The following is a 16,928-nucleotide window of genomic DNA, read 5'->3' as shown; positions in this document are numbered from 1 at the left end:
GATGATCTGAATAAACCCAGAGACTGCAAAAGGGAAGGATGGGGGAAAGGATGGGAGCAATTCAAAGATCAACAGAGCAGGAATTAATGAAAAAAGAAAAAAGAGGATTTCAGGTTTATAGCTGGGCAGCAGCAGTGTTGCAATGAGAAGACTATTTAGTAAATAGCAGTAAACAGACAAATTTGTGCAGCTGTGCAGGGTTGGATGGCTCATGTAGGGGCTGTGTTCTTATTAAAACCCCAGGGGGCCCAAATAGTGACACAGCACCTGCATTAAGGAAAGAAGAGGCCAGCACCGGATTATGAAAGGACATGAGAAGAAAAGGATCCCGGAAAGGCCAAGCAGGATAAAAGCTGGAATTGAGTTTAAATATCAGTTTATCACAGAAGTGCTAAACTTCAAAAGGAAAAACATTCAAGTTGTGCAAGTAAGGAAAAACAACCTTGGCATTAAAAATCGTATTCTGTGCCATGTTGAAGAAAAAAAAAACAATTTTACGACTGTTAATTGGTTTCAGCCTGCTTTTCCTTATTTCCTTTGGGGATCCATCCAAAGAAAACCATGAAATCTCAGTCAATGGTTCGCCCAATAACAAGATGATTAATACTGAATTGAAAGAACAAAAGTATATTTGAAAAATCTAAGTACATACATGGCATATATATATATGAATGTTTACCTTAGGGAGCAAGGGCGTGGCTTTCTTGCTCTTCTTCCCTGAAGGATCATCCAGCAAGTCCGGCTCAAAGGTGTAGAGCTCGGCCAGTTCATTTGTCGTAAAGTGCCTTTCAATCTGCTGCTGGTCCACCACACGGAATGACAAAGACTGTTTGGTTACCTGCCGGTCATAAATCTTCTCTTCCATTGTCCCCTGAAAGAAGAGAATTAAGTTGATACTTGATATGGATGTATTAAAAAAAAAAAAAAAAACAACCTCCAACACAAGCAGTCAAAACCTTTTAATACCAAACTGTAGAGGCACCATAATCAAATCACACAGGGCATCCACAGAAATGCCCAAAGCAATTTTCATGAGCTCACCTGGGCCAGGAACCTGTACACATAAACAGTCTTAAGCTGGCCATATCGGTAGACCCTGAAGATGCTCTGAATGTCGTAGGACGGGTTCCAGGAAGCATCAAAGATGATGACCCTGTTGGCAGCCACCAAGTTGATTCCAAGAGAGCCAGCTCGTGTTGAAATGAGGAACAATCGACCTCTGGTAAAGTGTAAGAGAGCCAGAGAGAGGTGAGACGGCGTTGAAAAATGCATTATGGAAGCATTTACATTTTAGGTATCAACAGTGAAAAATGTGTTGCTTGAAAATATGAGTATTGTACCTTGTGTTACTGGTGTCGTTAAACTCTTCAGCCCACTTCTTCCTGGTGGTGGCATTGGTGGAGCCATCCAGGCGATAGTAGTCAATGTTCCTGAACCACTTGCCTTCACCTTCAATGTTACAGTTAAGACATCTGCTATGACTATTCAACATCCACATAACATTCAAAAGGACACACATCACCATCAGCTAAGCCTACACCTCATCAGAAAGACATACTTTGGGTATTAGCAGACAGCAGATAGATGGTTGTGCTGGTCAGAGGCCAGCCGAGTTTAGCCTTCAAGATGGCAACCCCTCCTACCAGTCTTCATGACCAACAATTCAGTATGTTTCCAATTACTGCACTGTGATCTTTTCATTACAAATTACAAACCCTTGAGCAAACATTTTTTTGTAGAATAAAAAGTCAAGGCCTAATCATTTTCAAAACGAAAGTAAAAACAGCTGCTGAAGTTTAATTAGGAACATGACCTTACACCAGCAGCAGTGTGCATGTGTGTCTGTGTGTGTTTAAGGGTAATAAGCACACCAGTGTGTACAAGAATACATGTTGCATGTGTGCTGTCTTATGAGTGTGAACCCTACATCTCCATATGAAAACACATCAACCTTCTCTAATGCTAATGTTAGCATTTTTTATATCTCACACACAAAGTCAGTTCAAACACTACAGCGTAAAACCACAAAAATGAGCCTCGAGACTGCTGGGGCTAGTGAGCTCCTTAAGTTAGTAGCTGGCTTATTCAGATTCAGATTCAGAAAACTTTATGTATCCCATAACGGACAAATTCAGTGTGACAGTTAAAAGTCGTAAGACATTAAAACCAAATACATTAAGCTCATACATAACCATGTAACAGCAGCAATTCACATTCCAACCTGTTAATGAGAGCAGCTCAACATATGGTCCCCAAACCTGTTTACAATATTTACGACATTAAACATTGCTTGCTGAATTTAGCACATCATGAAACCAAGAGCAGCCTTTCAAATCTTAACGCTTGGAGGGAAAGCTCATCATAGACAACTGTGGGATCATTTGGTGAAGTAAGCTTAACACACTGACAAGCATGCTGACTGTGGACAGTAAGAACTTCTTGAATAAATGTCAGTCAGACAGCACTAAAATGTACCTTTGTATGGAGAGAGTTTGTCTTCATCTTTAGCTCTGGAGGACAGCTCCAAGAAATCCTCAATCAGGTCAAGAGAGATGAGAGACTGACTGAAAACCAATCTGAGGACACAAGATACACCAGAGTCACTTTACCACATGTAAAGTGTCACATGTGACTATAAAAAAAGGGGTGGGGGCACTAAGGTTTTATTTGCACATCAAGTCATCAAGTACAGACACACTTACACTTTATCATCTACTTCCTCTGCCATGCGTAGGATCTCAAAGAGCAGCAACATCTTCCCAGAGTGCTCCAGGACCTCAGCATCAGCCTCAGTGACAAACTCCTTGTGCCAGTCAGCAGTGGGACTGCCTGGAGCAGAGCCTGTGGGCTGAGCTATTTGATACCCAGACAACAACAGATTAGTCTTCATGCAGTCTACACAGCCTCACAAGAACAAGCTGTAACTAAAAAAGTTTCGCTATTACGTGTTTCTCTGCGCAGACAGTTGCCAAAGCAAAGATGTCATTACATATTTCCTTACTATTCTGTAATAAACTGAATTAAATATTTCACTTAAGTTCCAAATACTTTTTGTTTCTTTTTTAAATGTACTTTTGTACTAGCTAATTCATGCATTTTAATTAAGATATTTTACTTCTAACACCAGCTTAATGATTGACCCTAACAATAAAATGTAATAATACAATGACATCCATACTATAGGTACCTATAGGTATAGGTAAGCACTGCAATGCCAGCTCAAAGTTGTTGTTTTGTCTTAGCTTTGTTTTTCTTTAAAGCACACTCTTCTGCTTTTTTTCTTTTTTTTGTCTTTAACAGACAGAGACCAAAATGACCTTACAGCTGAGTGGATCACCTTTAACCAGCAAGAAGTACAAAAACTGAGCAGTGGAGTGCATGAAACATCACTGCTTATTGTTGTTATATAAAACTGGTCCACTGAGACTACAAACTTTGTCCAACTTCTAAATGAAAGGCTCAATCAATTCAAATCAAGTAGATATTTTTCAAATCATCTAAGAACAGAGATTTTGTAATAATTAGGCTGGCTACAAAGATACCATCTAGTCTGTGCAGGGCTTTCCACAAGGATATGGAGTAGCTCATCACCCATGTACCACCCAGCACAGCACCTCTAATACCCAGTCAACTCAACTGCCCATCATGCTACCATGCATACAGCAAACTTACATTCCTCTACAGGAGTTTGTCTGTTTCGACCCTCTCCGTTTCTGCCACGAGAGCTGGTGTTCCACTCCTTGATGACCTCTACGTCATCACTGTCCGAGTCATCCGATTCCTTCTTTTTTCCCTTCCCTTGCTTCTTTTTCCTATTAGGAAGGAGGAATGGTGAAAGGGACAGGGTCAGTGAGAGAAACATGTACATGAGAGAACTGCAATTAAACGAGGTTATCTCTTGTAGAAATGTACAATAGAAAATGGAAGTGACATCTTAATTTACTTTTTCGCCTTCTCGTCCTCGGAGGTCAGGCTCATGGAGGATTCTTCAGTTTCTGAAGCGATAAACTCGTCCATACTGTCCTCGTCAAAGAAACCCTGCAAGAGAGTGAACTGGTGTGACTCAACTGTGTGATAATATAGGTCTGTCTGCTCAACATCAAGAACTAGACCGTGGGTAGCAGAAGTGATGCATAAGGGAAAATTTTTGCCGCAGTTGCGATATGTGTGTTGTTCTCCCCTGGTGCATGACCTGTCAGCACTACATTTCTATTGTTTTTCCACAGTGTGTGTGATTTGTGCTCATGCATTCCCAGTTTTTCAGTTGGTGTTTAGTGTGGTTTCATCTCGTCTTCCCCAGCCCTACCCTGTTTTCTTTACTGATGTAGTCCAGCTGAAGGCACCAGGGATGGGTCCAGATTCTGCTGAGCATCTGGAAATCCTGGAAGAGTTTGGTCCCAGCACGGCCCCGGCTCCCCTCCAAAGCATTCCCCACACCTGCACACAAGGGAAGGGGTTTGGAGAGGACGACGGATGTGTGTTTGCACTATGTATTTGACAATGTGCCCTCATCTCTTCATACACACAGGCTAGTGTGGAAAGAATAGTGAAGCCAGAAACACTGATGTACACCTCTAACCACCTGACTATAGACAAGCTGTTTTGTATAAATGATTAAGACTCAACTACACATCATACTTGTCTGGTCTGATCTGTTCAATCAGTGGACTGATGTGAGCAGCAGCTGTTGAATATTAATGTTGTAACTGCTCTTCGTGTTGGCCTGCGTTGACCCAGGGAGGTCAGAAGTTATGGCAGGTTTTACATATGCAACATGCTCAGCCATTCCCCCCTCTTACCGACAGACTTGCGGTCTTGGGTCCAATGACACCACTGTGGAGGTCTAGAGCCACAGTCACAACATCAGCACTGTGCCCTGTCGACAACCCGGCTTAATGAGCCACAGCACATACCACCAAACCCCCCATCACTCCTCTTCTTACATACCGGCTCTCCTGTTCTTTGTTTTCGCTGTTGGTGTAAAACCTCTGGCCCCTCCTTGCTCTAAATTTCTTTCCCTTTCCTTTATGCCCCCACATTCCCTCCTTTTACCCCCACCCCCACCCCCCTCTGTTCCCTCTCTCCCAGAGCTCTTCATTAGGGAGACGTGGGAAACTGGGCTTAAACTCTGCCTGCGGCACTCTGCCAGCTGCCACTCTTACACACACACACACACATCCTGGGCCACATTCTGAGAGGAAAGTCCACTAAACGACTTAACGATGAAGCACGAAAAAGTGAGAGATCAGAAAGGCCTTCCATTTATCTAAAAACCCAGTCTGAGTAAATGACGTCTAGACAGGACAGCACTTTTAAGAGAAACAAGTAGGATTTAGCCTAGTCCAAGACTACACACATTTCTCAATGGAATTCTCAGATGAATTTTGTTTTGGCGTCTGTCTAGACAATCTGACCTGACACTGTAAAAACCAGATTAGCAGGTCCTAGAGGCTCTGCTGCTCCAAACACCAGAAAAGATGAGAATGGTTTAAACCAGAATTGAACACTACATGCTCGTGTGCAACAAAATCTCATGGTTTTCAAGGGCATGGTTCTCACCTGTGAAGTGCTCCAGGTAGTACCTGTAGAGTTTACACTGGATCTGAGTCATTCTCACCGACAACACATACTCATGTTTGGGAGGAAGGAACTTGGTGAGCGCAGAGTAATCTTTCCTCTGTGGGAAGCAAAAGTCAATCATTTTTTTAAGGAGGCAAAGAGAAGGAAGTCAAAGAGAACCTGTTCCAATAGTTTTTTTTTTACCTGGACACAGCCGGCCAGCATCTCATAGAGGATGTGAGCCCTCTTCTTCATGATACGGACATCATGTAATGTGGAGTCGGCACACTGACCATTCTGGATGGGGTTAATGAAGCGGTTCCTGAACTCCTTAATTGACCCCAGCAGGTTCTCCTTGATGAAGTTCACCATGCAGTGGTCTGGGGTAAGGAGACAAAGATAGCAAATTTTAGATACATTCGACCACAAACACACAAAATCTTGGTCTAACGTCATTAGATGTAATGAGGCAGTCTCACATTCAACAAGGTTATTTTGCAGAGGCGTTCCAGTCAGCACAACCCTCCTCTTCGTCCTGATAGAATTCATCGCTTTGGAAACTGCAGATGCCTCATTCTTCAGGATGTGACCTTCATCACAGATCACCAAGTCTGGTCCTGGGTGAAATTAGAGGAAAAAGGCTCATCAGAGGCACATGTACAACTGGAGACATATTTGGAACACAAGAACTGCAGCTAATTAGACAGTTAAGAGCTGGTAACTGGTGTAACAGCAGAGTTAATTACTTTGTCTTACGGACTTCTTTCTTACTTTTTGAAACTTAGATTACTTTGATTACTGCAAAGATTTTAGGTTAATCCTAATGTTTCCTAATTTTGACAACAGTCTGAACACCTCTCACTCCTTACCTACTGGTATGTATGCTCAAAGAGCAATATCAAAACCATTACAACTGGCAAAACGTATCAAATGGAGATCATGAATGTATGGTGGATGCCAGCTGTGAATTTGCATTAACATTAAAATAAAAATGATTTTGAACATTGACTGGTCACTCTTTAATAAATTATCACTTAAGAAATTTTAACTTTTATAAGCACCACCAACACATTGTATGCTGGAACAGAAATCTGTAATCAGCATAATCTCGAAGTGATTAAAAGTTACATCAATTAAAAGATTTGACTGGTCGGACTGAGGCCATATTTGTCATTTTTGAGGAAACGTAAGTGAAAGTTATAAATACTCTCCTGTTCTCTCATACATAAGGGAACCATTTTTAATTGTTAAAAACACAGCACTGTACCTGGATCTACCAGTGTCTTCTGAAAGGTCTCTTTGAGCTTCTTGCTCTTGATGTTCCTGCCCTGCGTCAAGTTTCGGTACATCTCGTAACCGATGATCATAACACCTCCTGTCTCTTGCCATTGCTGGAGGGCATATGCTCGCTCCTGTGGTCTCTTTACGGTGGCCAACTCAGTCACCTGGCAAACACAAGACAGACAGAAGCAAAAGTCATAAATCACAAGTGTGATAAATGCACGTACAAGGCTTAATGATCAGAACTGAGTATCACTTTACAATACCAGTACTAATACAAAAACATTTCAACATTCTTGCAATCTACAACATCAATAGCTTCCAATTATGTGTTTTCATATACAAGATCTATTCAAGGGAAGGAAACATTGCTGTTCAATTTCAGAATTGCTATTAAACTATCTTGATGGTTGATTCTTACTTTACTTGTCAATCCTCAGATCTACATCCACCTAACTTTCTCAGGAGTCAGTTTTCAATAAGATTTAGGGGCACTAAATCATGGAATACCCATTTAGCAAAAAACTGTTCCTCCAAAAAATGTTCTCTTCATTTCTGTTTTGTAATCTTTTTCTTCTATATTTTTTTATGTATGTCTTTCTTTTAAATTTATTTATTTTATTTACAATTAACAATATACTATTATAATCTCCTTATATATTATGTGCTTTGTTTTGATTGTTCTTGTTGTTTCAACTATGCAAACAGATAAATGTGAGGATGAACTGATGAAAAACCTTGTGGGGCTATATTTTCAACTTGGGAGGTAAATTACATGATATTATTAACATTAAAGCGGTTTAACTCTGAATTAAAAAAAAAACCCTGAAATTGATACCAATACCAATATATTATTTCATTTGATACTGGGTAAAAAAACAAAGGATCAAATGCAAATAGACTTGACTGAAAAAGTTTAAAAACCGCTTCTTACTGTGTTATTTCCATCTGTACCTAAAAGGTAATTATTTATGCTACTATTTTTGTCAATACTAAACCCAAGGCTGATGCCCAACAAAAAAGCACTGAATAGAAATGAAGTGAGTGAAGTGGATGTTACATTTACTGACCCAAAGTACATTCAAGTTTCACCCTCACCGCCTGCTACTACCAATGCACATCGGTGACTGGATCACCAAAAACAGAAATCAAACACCCAATGCAAAACAACACCACCATCAAACTGGAACAACCTGAAAAGTTACAAAAGCAACTCCTCACCTCTAAACACTCATCATCCTTCATACCAAGCTGCCACTTTTCAAATTCGTTTACCCAATTAAGGACAGTGTTCAAAGGACAAACCACCAGCGCTGTGGTGAAGTGCAGCTTCTCACAAAGCAGCAAAGTGTGAAGGAATGTCACCACCTACAGGGCAAAAACAGAACAACATTTAAACACACACAGGTCTGATGCATGTACACACATACAGTATAAAATTCAGGTTTTTCATGCTCTTCTCTCCTCCGTACCTGCAGAGTTTTTCCCAGCCCCATACAGTGGGCAAGGATGCAACCAGAGCCAGAAGACTTCTCGATCTTCCTCACAGATTCACAGCAGCAGTCCCACATGAACTGCACCCCTTATGTTGCAAAAAAATAAGGATAAAAAAAAAAAAAAAACACAGAAACTGACATTAGTACAGGGAACCTGCTTGTTGTTTTCACATGCAAAGTATTGCTGTTGCGTTTCTGATTTTTCCTTACCATCAACCTGGTGAGGTTTGAGTTTTGTGACAAGATGCCTGTGCACATGCACCAGTGGCTCCTTGGTCTCTTCATCCTCATCCAGTACCAGTTTAGTGGTGATGGGACAGGCCACTTGGGAAGACTCCTCCACAACAATCACCTGAAGGAGGATCAGAGAAATGTAGGGAGGAGAGGTGAGGGTGAGGGTGAGGGGTAGGGGTAGGGGTAGGGGTGGTGGTGGTGGCGGCGGCGGCAGCAGGTTTCAATCTAATAATACCCGAAAGAAAAATATACTTGACATCCTTAAAATGTGGTGTCTGCTTCGAGTATAGATATACAAAATGCTAGCATTCAATTGTAATTCTGTTAAGTGTGTTACAATGGCCAGCTCTGCATTATCTGTTTATACAAGCGCATGATTATACTGTAAGATTTAATCTCTGTTAATAAACACACAAGAGCATATTTCCTTGTAAACTGGATTTTGATTCAAAAAACAAATGAAAGAGCTGAATGCAGATATGTTACATGACAGTAATCACCCCAAGCAAGCTAGCAGTATAATCTTATATTTAAAAAAAAAAGCAAACATGATAATGAATTTTGAATGAACTTCAAATGCAGGGTTTAGGATGCACATTTAGTGGGATCATTGTTTAGACTGTATGACAGTAGGACTAACTGCCAGCTAATATTTACCTCTCTAAGTTTGTTCCTGAGAGCCTCTCTCTCAGCAATACGTTTCCTCCTCTCCTCCTCCTCTTTTAGAGCGTCTCTCGTCTCTGTCCGCAGCTTGTCGTCCTTAAGGATTTTGCGGAGCTTTTTGCGTCCTTTGCGTTCCTCTCCATCTTGGCCCTCATCTTCCCCTCCGCTCTGTGAAAATGAACATTAGGTTCAGCCCTCTGATCTTCAACCCTTAGGGAGAAAAAAATCACTTTCTATGATTAATTTGTGGCCTCAATAATCCTCACAACATGCTCCAGGGGTAAGTTCAAATAACATTTTTGTGTCATGCATGACTTGACTAGTAAACGCTAACGTGGATCCATCTCCTCCACCTGGCAAATCCTGCCTGGTATAGCGGTGCAGTTCAAGACTACTACCAAGTGCTCTGCATTTTAAAACACCTTCTCATTGCTGGAAGAGGACTCCTGGACTTTGATCCTGCGTCGCTTCTTCTTCTGCTTGTAACTTCTCTGTTTTTCGTCATCTTTTTTCTTTGCAGATCTACAGATCAGACAAATCAGGATTCACACGTAAGCAAGAGCAGCAGGAGATCAACCCAGATACAGCAGCAGTAATGCATTAATGCTACTGATTAGTGGGAGTCTTCTCTTCTCACCTGGTCTTTCGACACTTCCTGTCATTGTCAGATTCACTAAGCTCCTCGCTTATCCCTGACTCTGCGCTGGAATTTGACTTCTGAAAGTCTGAGCCTTCAGAGGCGTCGCTGCCCACTGACAAACAGACAAAGAAAAGACAAAAAAAAAAAAATAAGACAAAACTCACTTGACAATCTCTCTGAGTTAAAAATATTTGTGCCGATGTTATTCAATGCTGTTGTGAGATAAGACATACAGTAAATAAAAACAAATTTGAATCAACCTTTCTGCTTTGACTTCTTCTTGCCCCCTTTGTCCTTCTCTTTACTGGTAGCTTTCTCCTCTCCTGATTCGCCCTCACTCAGCGAGAGCTTATGACGAAGCAATTTATGGCGTCTACCGCGCTTCTTCACTTCAACATCAGAACTTGAATCTTCTGAACCCTCGTCTTCAAAGAGAAAAGCAAATAGTTTGAGACAATACACTATTTAAAAAAAGAGCTTTATTTTACTAAATTTGGGCATGCTGTTTTGGGTATACGCAACCTTGTTGTCCCTCTTCATCCTCTTTTTTAACTTTTTCAGACGATGTGTCTTTATCGGCTCCTTCATTATCAGAGGAGCTCTCTGCTCCAGAAGAGTAGTTAGATTTTATTTGGGCGAGCAGCATTTTCTTTGCAATCCTTGACATGAAAAGGGGGTAAAAAAAGACAAAGTGATGTACACTCACATTTTAAATAATAAGACCTCATTTTTTTTATCCTGCAATTTACAACTAAAACATCAGAGGAATATCAGTTTGTCCTTTGAGCTTATGAATGGAAAAATGAAGGAAACAAGAGCAGCCTTGATAAATATACTGTGACACTGCAAAAACACATACTGGGATAAACCAGTGAGAGAAACAGTGCCCTAAGGACACATTCTCAAGTGTTTAAAATGAAAACACAACTTTCTGCAGCAAGACTCAGACTGTGAGCAGCAGCACTTGCCAAACCTCAGCTATTATCTAAATATATTTTTGATATCTAAATACCTGTTTTCAGGATCATCATCATCATCATCTTCGTCACCAACATGAGGAACTTTCTCTTCATCCACTTCATCTCCTAAACAACAAAATAGCACAGATGAGTTAATGGAAGAGAATGTCAAACCATTTAAGGGAAACCATTTGGGAAACATGCTTATTTACAGGCCAAATCTTTTTACACTTTAGTTTTTGTACACCTTAACCAAATGAGTTACTTTTTGTTGTATTTACCGCACAGCCATGAGATTGGTATCAAGCTTCTCATCTAAATCTCAGCAGGATACAAGTGAGCATAGCTCCCACTGTTTGCCTATGACTCATGGATGTAAAAGTCAGGATGTATAACTTGTGTGACAGACCAATGCTGAGCTGAGCATTACCTGATGATTGATGGAAAGGTCCACCACCTCCCACCATGTTATCTTCAACAATGGGTTTAATCTTTTGCGCGTCGCTGTCCTCTCCAGAGTCACTTTCAGCCTGTGGCTCGTCCTCATCCTCACTGGAGGACGACTGCAGCTTGGACGCCAATTTGGAACTCCTTCCCTTGCGCTTCTTTTCGTAAGATCTTTTCCGCTCGGTTGGCTTCGTCTCAGGTGAGTTTTTGTCTTCCTCTTTTTCTCCGTCTTGTTTCTTCACACGGCTAGATCGCCTCTTTGCTGTGCCCACTTTACTCTTCCCCTTTCTCTCCTGGTCAGAGTCTGAGTTGGAGTCTGACCCCTGTTTGTTCTTCTTGCACACCTTTTTACTTTTGTTTTCGAAGTCTGAATCAGAGCTTTCACACTTCCATTTGCGTTTGGACACTTTATCTGTATTCTGTGTGGATGTGTTGTTTAGTTTAAATAAACACTTTTTAGTACTCATGCTTCCCTGTTCCTCATCTGTGCTCTGGCCCGCTGCAGCTTTTTCAAGCAGTACGCTAGGAACTTCATCCGAGTCAGAATCCACTGTCTTCTCCTGTGAAGCCCTGGTCTGCTTCTCATCCTCTTTTTTAGCATTACCGGATTTCTTGGAGGATTTGTCCATGTTCTTACCATCCTCCTCCGACTCTGACTCAGAGGACTCTTCCTCACCTTTATTCTCTGCTTGCTTCCTCAAAGGAGTGGTCTTCACTCTACTAGAGCGACGGCTGGGTGGTGGACTGTTTGTCCCATCTACTATATCAGCAGCCGCAGCACTCTCATCCTGCTCACATTCTTCTTCTTTAGACTTTTTTTGCACCTCCTCATTTTTTTCTCTGGGTTTGGACCTCAAGGACCTTGATCCACAAGTTGTCACAACTGGCACTGGAGTCAGCTTGACTATGAGGTTCTTCACCTTAGGCTGGGGACATTGAGAGTCCTCACAGTTTACATTTGACTTTGAATTCTTAGTATCTTTTTCAGTGTCTGTGACCAAATCTGCGTCTGTCTGTGAAAGCATGGTGGAGTCTGCAAGACTCTCCACCATCTGAAAGAGCTCTTCAGGAACAGAAGGAGGCACAGACATTATGTCATGATCTAGAGACATTTCACCACCTGACAAAAGCCCATCATCACAGACTTCAGTTTGAACTGTCTTTTTGGTTACATCAGTTTTTGTTTGGTTGTCTTTCAGTTCATCAGACACTTGATCACTTTTGACACCGTGCTCCTCAAGCTGCTCCTCGTCCAGCTTCTCTTCTGTGTCCGTCTTCTGTGCCTCATCAATTGCATCCACCACATTATCCATATGGTCATTTTCTTCAGGGTCCATAACATCAGTGCTCCTTCTCACAATATGTTGCCCTTCGTTACCGTTCTGCACCTCCATGTTTCTGAACTCGGGCACCAAAGCTGCTTCCAAAGCACCGTGGGCTTTTCTCAGATCGGCAAGCACGGCCTTGAAGGCTTTCAAATGCCGATACCTGATAGACTTATCTCCCTGCTCCTCTGCAGCATGCTGGATGAACTTGATGAATGTATTGTTCAGACCAGTTGTTGTTTCAACAAGCTTTTTTGCTTTCTTTATAAGTTCTTTGGGTATCTGCAGTTTTTTGTAGGAGAATGTCATGGTCCCTGAGCCTTCAATGTGTTCCTTTCCATTGACAACTGCTTTGTGCTCTTTGACTGTTTTGTTTTTGTACCTCTTGCTCTCACGTTCCTCTGTTTTATCCATTTTTCGTTGCTTGAGTTGCTCAAGTTCTTGTTTTTTCATGATGTTGTGGCATTTGGAAACCAGATCCTGTAATGGCTCTGACCTGCAGACATAGCAGTGCCACTTTGAGTTCTCATCAGTAATGACAGATAGCTCCTTTCTGCCCAGGTTGCGCAGGATGCACTTCTTGCAGAAGGCGTTGTTGCAGTAGTCACAGCAGATGAGCTTGCCACCTTCAGCACACCACCTGGGGAGGAAAAATTCAACAGGGTTTTAGGGGATGATGCAAATGAGATCTTTATGACCCAAGATCACTTATACTAAGGTTTACAAAATTACTGGCATATAGACTGAGCCTAAATATGTCCAAAAACTAAAAATGTATAAATGATCGTTTTTAAAGAAATGAACAATTAAAAAAAAGGTCAAACATACTTATTTATTGAAAAGTTGCTCTTTCACAGGCGTTAAAAGCGCTAACTGACTACACACACAGTCACAAGTAAAACAACAACAACATAGAAAACAAACAAACACCATCATGGTCGAATCAAAGTAACGTCATGTTCTTGTGGTGCCTAGCCAAGCCCATAATGTTAGAATTTATATCCTCTTACTTCTATCATACATCTTTGTGTAACTCCAGTTTAACAAATGAATATTGTACCTGCACTGCTCATCCATCCCATCAGAGTCTCTGTTGATGTCATCACTTGTGTAATACTTGAAGCATGACTAAAAGAATATTAAGCAATGTGATCAATAATGAACCAAGGATGGAAAACAATAATGTCACAAAGCTCATCACAAAGGAACAGCAATGAAAATATGTGAAATTTATATTTATATTTTCCTACCTTGCAAATAAGTACTTTGAGCACAGGATGCTCATACACAGAGTTGCGCTGAAACTGGTTTACTTGCTTTCCACAGGCAGTGCAGCTTATCTTCTTCTGCAGGGTATCATCTGATCCAGAAAATTGAATCAAAAATTGTCACTTTCTCCCTTTCATTTCTTTCCCCTCTCACTCACTAAATCATTTATTACTTTCAGCTTATCCAGTTTAACTACATTAAGAAATTAAATGCACCCTAACTTGTGAATACCAACATACCAAACACATCTATAGTTTCCACTTAGTTAAATGAAATCACCTGTATGTTTCTGTTTGAAATCCACTCTGAGCTTCATGGCACCTTTATTTTCATTCCCAGCTGGCCTCATCACTAAAGTGCCTAATCAAAGGAAACGGGGAAAAAAGAAAAAAAAAATCAGCATCTCATCCAGCATGAACAATATATTGCTCAAGACCAGCAACTACCTCCATACTTCATACCTTTAGACATGTTACTTGTGTTATTGTCTGAAGGATTGTCAGAAGTGGCACCTTCATTTTCACTCTCATCGGAGTCGGATTCATTCAGTCCAGTGTGCTTAGCTACAGTAGCGCATTTCCTGAAATGGGTTAGCAAACAGTCTGACTAAGTTGCACCATAGCATCACATTAATAAACAATAGCCATATCTCAGACAACTGCTTCTCACCTCTTGTTGCGAGAGGAGGACGGCTTCATAGCTTCTGATGAGCTACCAGGCTGGTGAGAACACAACATTTAATTTAACAGCTTGACAATTAGCACGAGAAACAGTAAAATACATCTATTTTGGATTGGTTTCTTTTTTCAGGATGGCAACATACAGAGGTTAAAAGACACTGACTGCCAATAAGGCTGCATACTTACCTCCTCTGCTTTTCCTGCCATTTGGTCCGGGCTTAATTCAGAAAGGGGTAGACTCATTTTACCTGTAGAGAAATTTGAGGATTAGCTTCCAGATAAAAATACTGGTAATTTAGGATGCTGAGTCTGTAAAAATGGCACATCTCTTATGGTTTTTACTGTTATCATACAAGTAACATCCTGATGGGATTACAATGTTAGTGTTTCTGCACTTCCAAAGTTTGTGTTTACACTTTCACTGTTTGTGCATTTCACTCATATTTAAGCAGCTAGGCTTTACAAATACATTTCTGAGATTCTTTCTTTTCCAGGCTGGCTTGCACAAGGCTGAAGTCTTCCACTAAATAACAAGCAAAAATTACGCACATACGGCACAGGACAGCAAAGCATGCATACAAATGCAGGAGTCCCAGAAAATAAATGAGGAAATAAACTGATGATAGTAGTAGTAGATGTAGTGGATAGTAGATGAAATGACCAAGATCCACAACTTTGCCACTTTTCTTAAAAGGAATATTTTATAATTTTGCAAATTCACATCCCTATTTTTTTAAGTTTTACTATACAAGCCAACTGCAATAACAAAGCAAAGCACAGCTATGTGAGCATTTGTTGTATTCATGTTAAACTGGTAAGTAACTACAATGACACCAAAAAACATTCTTCAGAGTGTGAGAACAAGTGTATTCTCCATACAATTAATGGAAATGTTAAAGGTTAGCGACAATGTTTGGGTTAGCCTATAGGGGAAAAAAGGAAAACAAACTTCAGTGAATGCCGTAGTTAAACAGCACAATTAAAGCGTGTGTGTGGATATGTTACATCGCATTAAATCTGTGCGTTACCTATATGCTTTCACATGGATGTATTGGGAGCACATCACTCCTGAGACAGACTCCTCTGTTTATTTAGCTGGCCCTTTTGCGTCATCATAATGTGCTGATTAGATCGCTATGAGCTGTGGTGAGCTATCACTCAGTCCTGTCAGGGACAACCAAGCCTAAAATGAGTCCAAAATCTTGTGTCACTTAAAGAAAACGAGTCAGTTCGCCGTAAAAGCAGCACACGCTTCTCCATTTTTATCTCTGAGCTTTTTCTTTCTCCTCTACCTTTGTATGTGTTGTCAAGACAGGAACTCCTGACTGTCTGTAATGACAACTTTGGGCTTGCTAACGTTAGCAGGTTTAGCGGTGATGTTAATGCACAACTAAGTTGACCCACGTTGCCCTAGCAACATTGCAATCTCGGCAATGCATGCTAGGTGCAATGCATGAGCATGCAACGAAAAATACACCCACGGGCCTCCCCTATGTCTGACAATATCATGACACGAACCAGAGAGCGATAACCGCAGCCTGGCACTATCTAGTAGCATCCAAAGTAGCAATGCAACGTTTGACTAGCTACTATACAAACCAAGGCATTGCATTGCATTTTTTAAAAACGAGCCCATTTGTTATTTTACATAGGTTGACAAAAAAATCTTCGAATGCGCATACGTACAGCTGAATCTGCGTGTGTGTGGGTTTCAATGTTGCCGGCCGCTCAGCTAATAGCTACAACTCAGCTAGCCTAGCTTGTTAACTAGCAATAGGTACCCATGGCCCCGGCTCGTCGCTAGCCAAGGTAGCACAGCAATCAATGCAAAATTGACTTGTCTAAACAAACAGGCTAAATAGTGCTCCTACCGGCTTTTCACCGTCGTCATTTCTTGACTGTCAGAGGCACGTAATATTTGTGATGCAGGTGACCCAATATGATCCAATTTGCAGATTTTCGATTGTGCGGAAGCAAGAATGGCCACAGAATACCGAAACAACTCCGGTCAGGGTAGACAAAGCAAGGGGACCATCTTGCCGGATGGCTGTAGACGCAGTAAAATGGCGCATCTAGCCTAAATCCTGTGAGCTTCCCTATTGGCTGACTGCTCTCCCGCTCTGAGTGGTCCAGGCTCATCGCCTCCTCGTCGGACTTTATTGGTTCGTTTAGCCGAGGAGAAAGTAGTTTTCTGCGGGAAGTAAAATGCTGCTGGGTGTACTTCCATTACGTTCATTTGCTGATCCAGTGAAAGCGCTGTCATGCTTCTCATACCAAGCTCTGTGTGAGAACATTTAGATAGATAGATATATAATTATTTATTGAAGTAAAAGTTCCAACGAAACAAGCCGCAAATATCCATCACATTCTGGTTT

General features: G+C 41.1%; 1 protein-coding gene across 1 annotated transcript in view; it reads right to left on the bottom strand.

The window, feature by feature from the left end:
* Positions 1–16,667, bottom strand: part of atrx (ATRX chromatin remodeler) — a 28,963-nt gene extending 12,296 nt beyond the window's left edge. Inside the window, exons 1-29 of the mRNA XM_046405986.1 lie at positions 16,425–16,667; positions 14,740–14,801; positions 14,543–14,592; positions 14,335–14,453; positions 14,153–14,233; positions 13,855–13,964; positions 13,665–13,732; positions 11,263–13,244; positions 10,886–10,958; positions 10,396–10,532; positions 10,134–10,298; positions 9,871–9,985; positions 9,656–9,755; positions 9,228–9,401; positions 8,547–8,688; positions 8,313–8,422; positions 8,062–8,208; positions 6,827–7,004; positions 6,039–6,176; positions 5,764–5,939; positions 5,560–5,677; positions 4,307–4,437; positions 3,944–4,038; positions 3,673–3,812; positions 2,703–2,853; positions 2,476–2,576; positions 1,341–1,449; positions 1,042–1,219; positions 680–871 (exon numbers count right to left, since the gene is read on the bottom strand). Of these exons, the coding sequence (XP_046261942.1) occupies positions 680–871; positions 1,042–1,219; positions 1,341–1,449; positions 2,476–2,576; positions 2,703–2,853; positions 3,673–3,812; positions 3,944–4,038; positions 4,307–4,437; positions 5,560–5,677; positions 5,764–5,939; positions 6,039–6,176; positions 6,827–7,004; positions 8,062–8,208; positions 8,313–8,422; positions 8,547–8,688; positions 9,228–9,401; positions 9,656–9,755; positions 9,871–9,985; positions 10,134–10,298; positions 10,396–10,532; positions 10,886–10,958; positions 11,263–13,244; positions 13,665–13,732; positions 13,855–13,964; positions 14,153–14,233; positions 14,335–14,453; positions 14,543–14,592; positions 14,740–14,796 (5,337 nt within the window). The 5' untranslated portion in view covers positions 14,797–14,801; positions 16,425–16,667. The remainder of the gene's footprint in view (positions 1–679; positions 872–1,041; positions 1,220–1,340; positions 1,450–2,475; positions 2,577–2,702; positions 2,854–3,672; positions 3,813–3,943; positions 4,039–4,306; positions 4,438–5,559; positions 5,678–5,763; positions 5,940–6,038; positions 6,177–6,826; positions 7,005–8,061; positions 8,209–8,312; positions 8,423–8,546; positions 8,689–9,227; positions 9,402–9,655; positions 9,756–9,870; positions 9,986–10,133; positions 10,299–10,395; positions 10,533–10,885; positions 10,959–11,262; positions 13,245–13,664; positions 13,733–13,854; positions 13,965–14,152; positions 14,234–14,334; positions 14,454–14,542; positions 14,593–14,739; positions 14,802–16,424) is intronic.
* Between the last annotated feature and the right edge of the window lie 261 nt (positions 16,668–16,928).

Source organism: Scatophagus argus, chromosome 12, assembly GCF_020382885.2.
Source record: "Scatophagus argus isolate fScaArg1 chromosome 12, fScaArg1.pri, whole genome shotgun sequence".
NCBI lineage: Eukaryota > Metazoa > Chordata > Actinopteri > Scatophagidae > Scatophagus > Scatophagus argus.
Note: the sequence above shows the minus strand (reverse complement) of the source record. Positions and strands in the feature narration are given on the sequence as shown.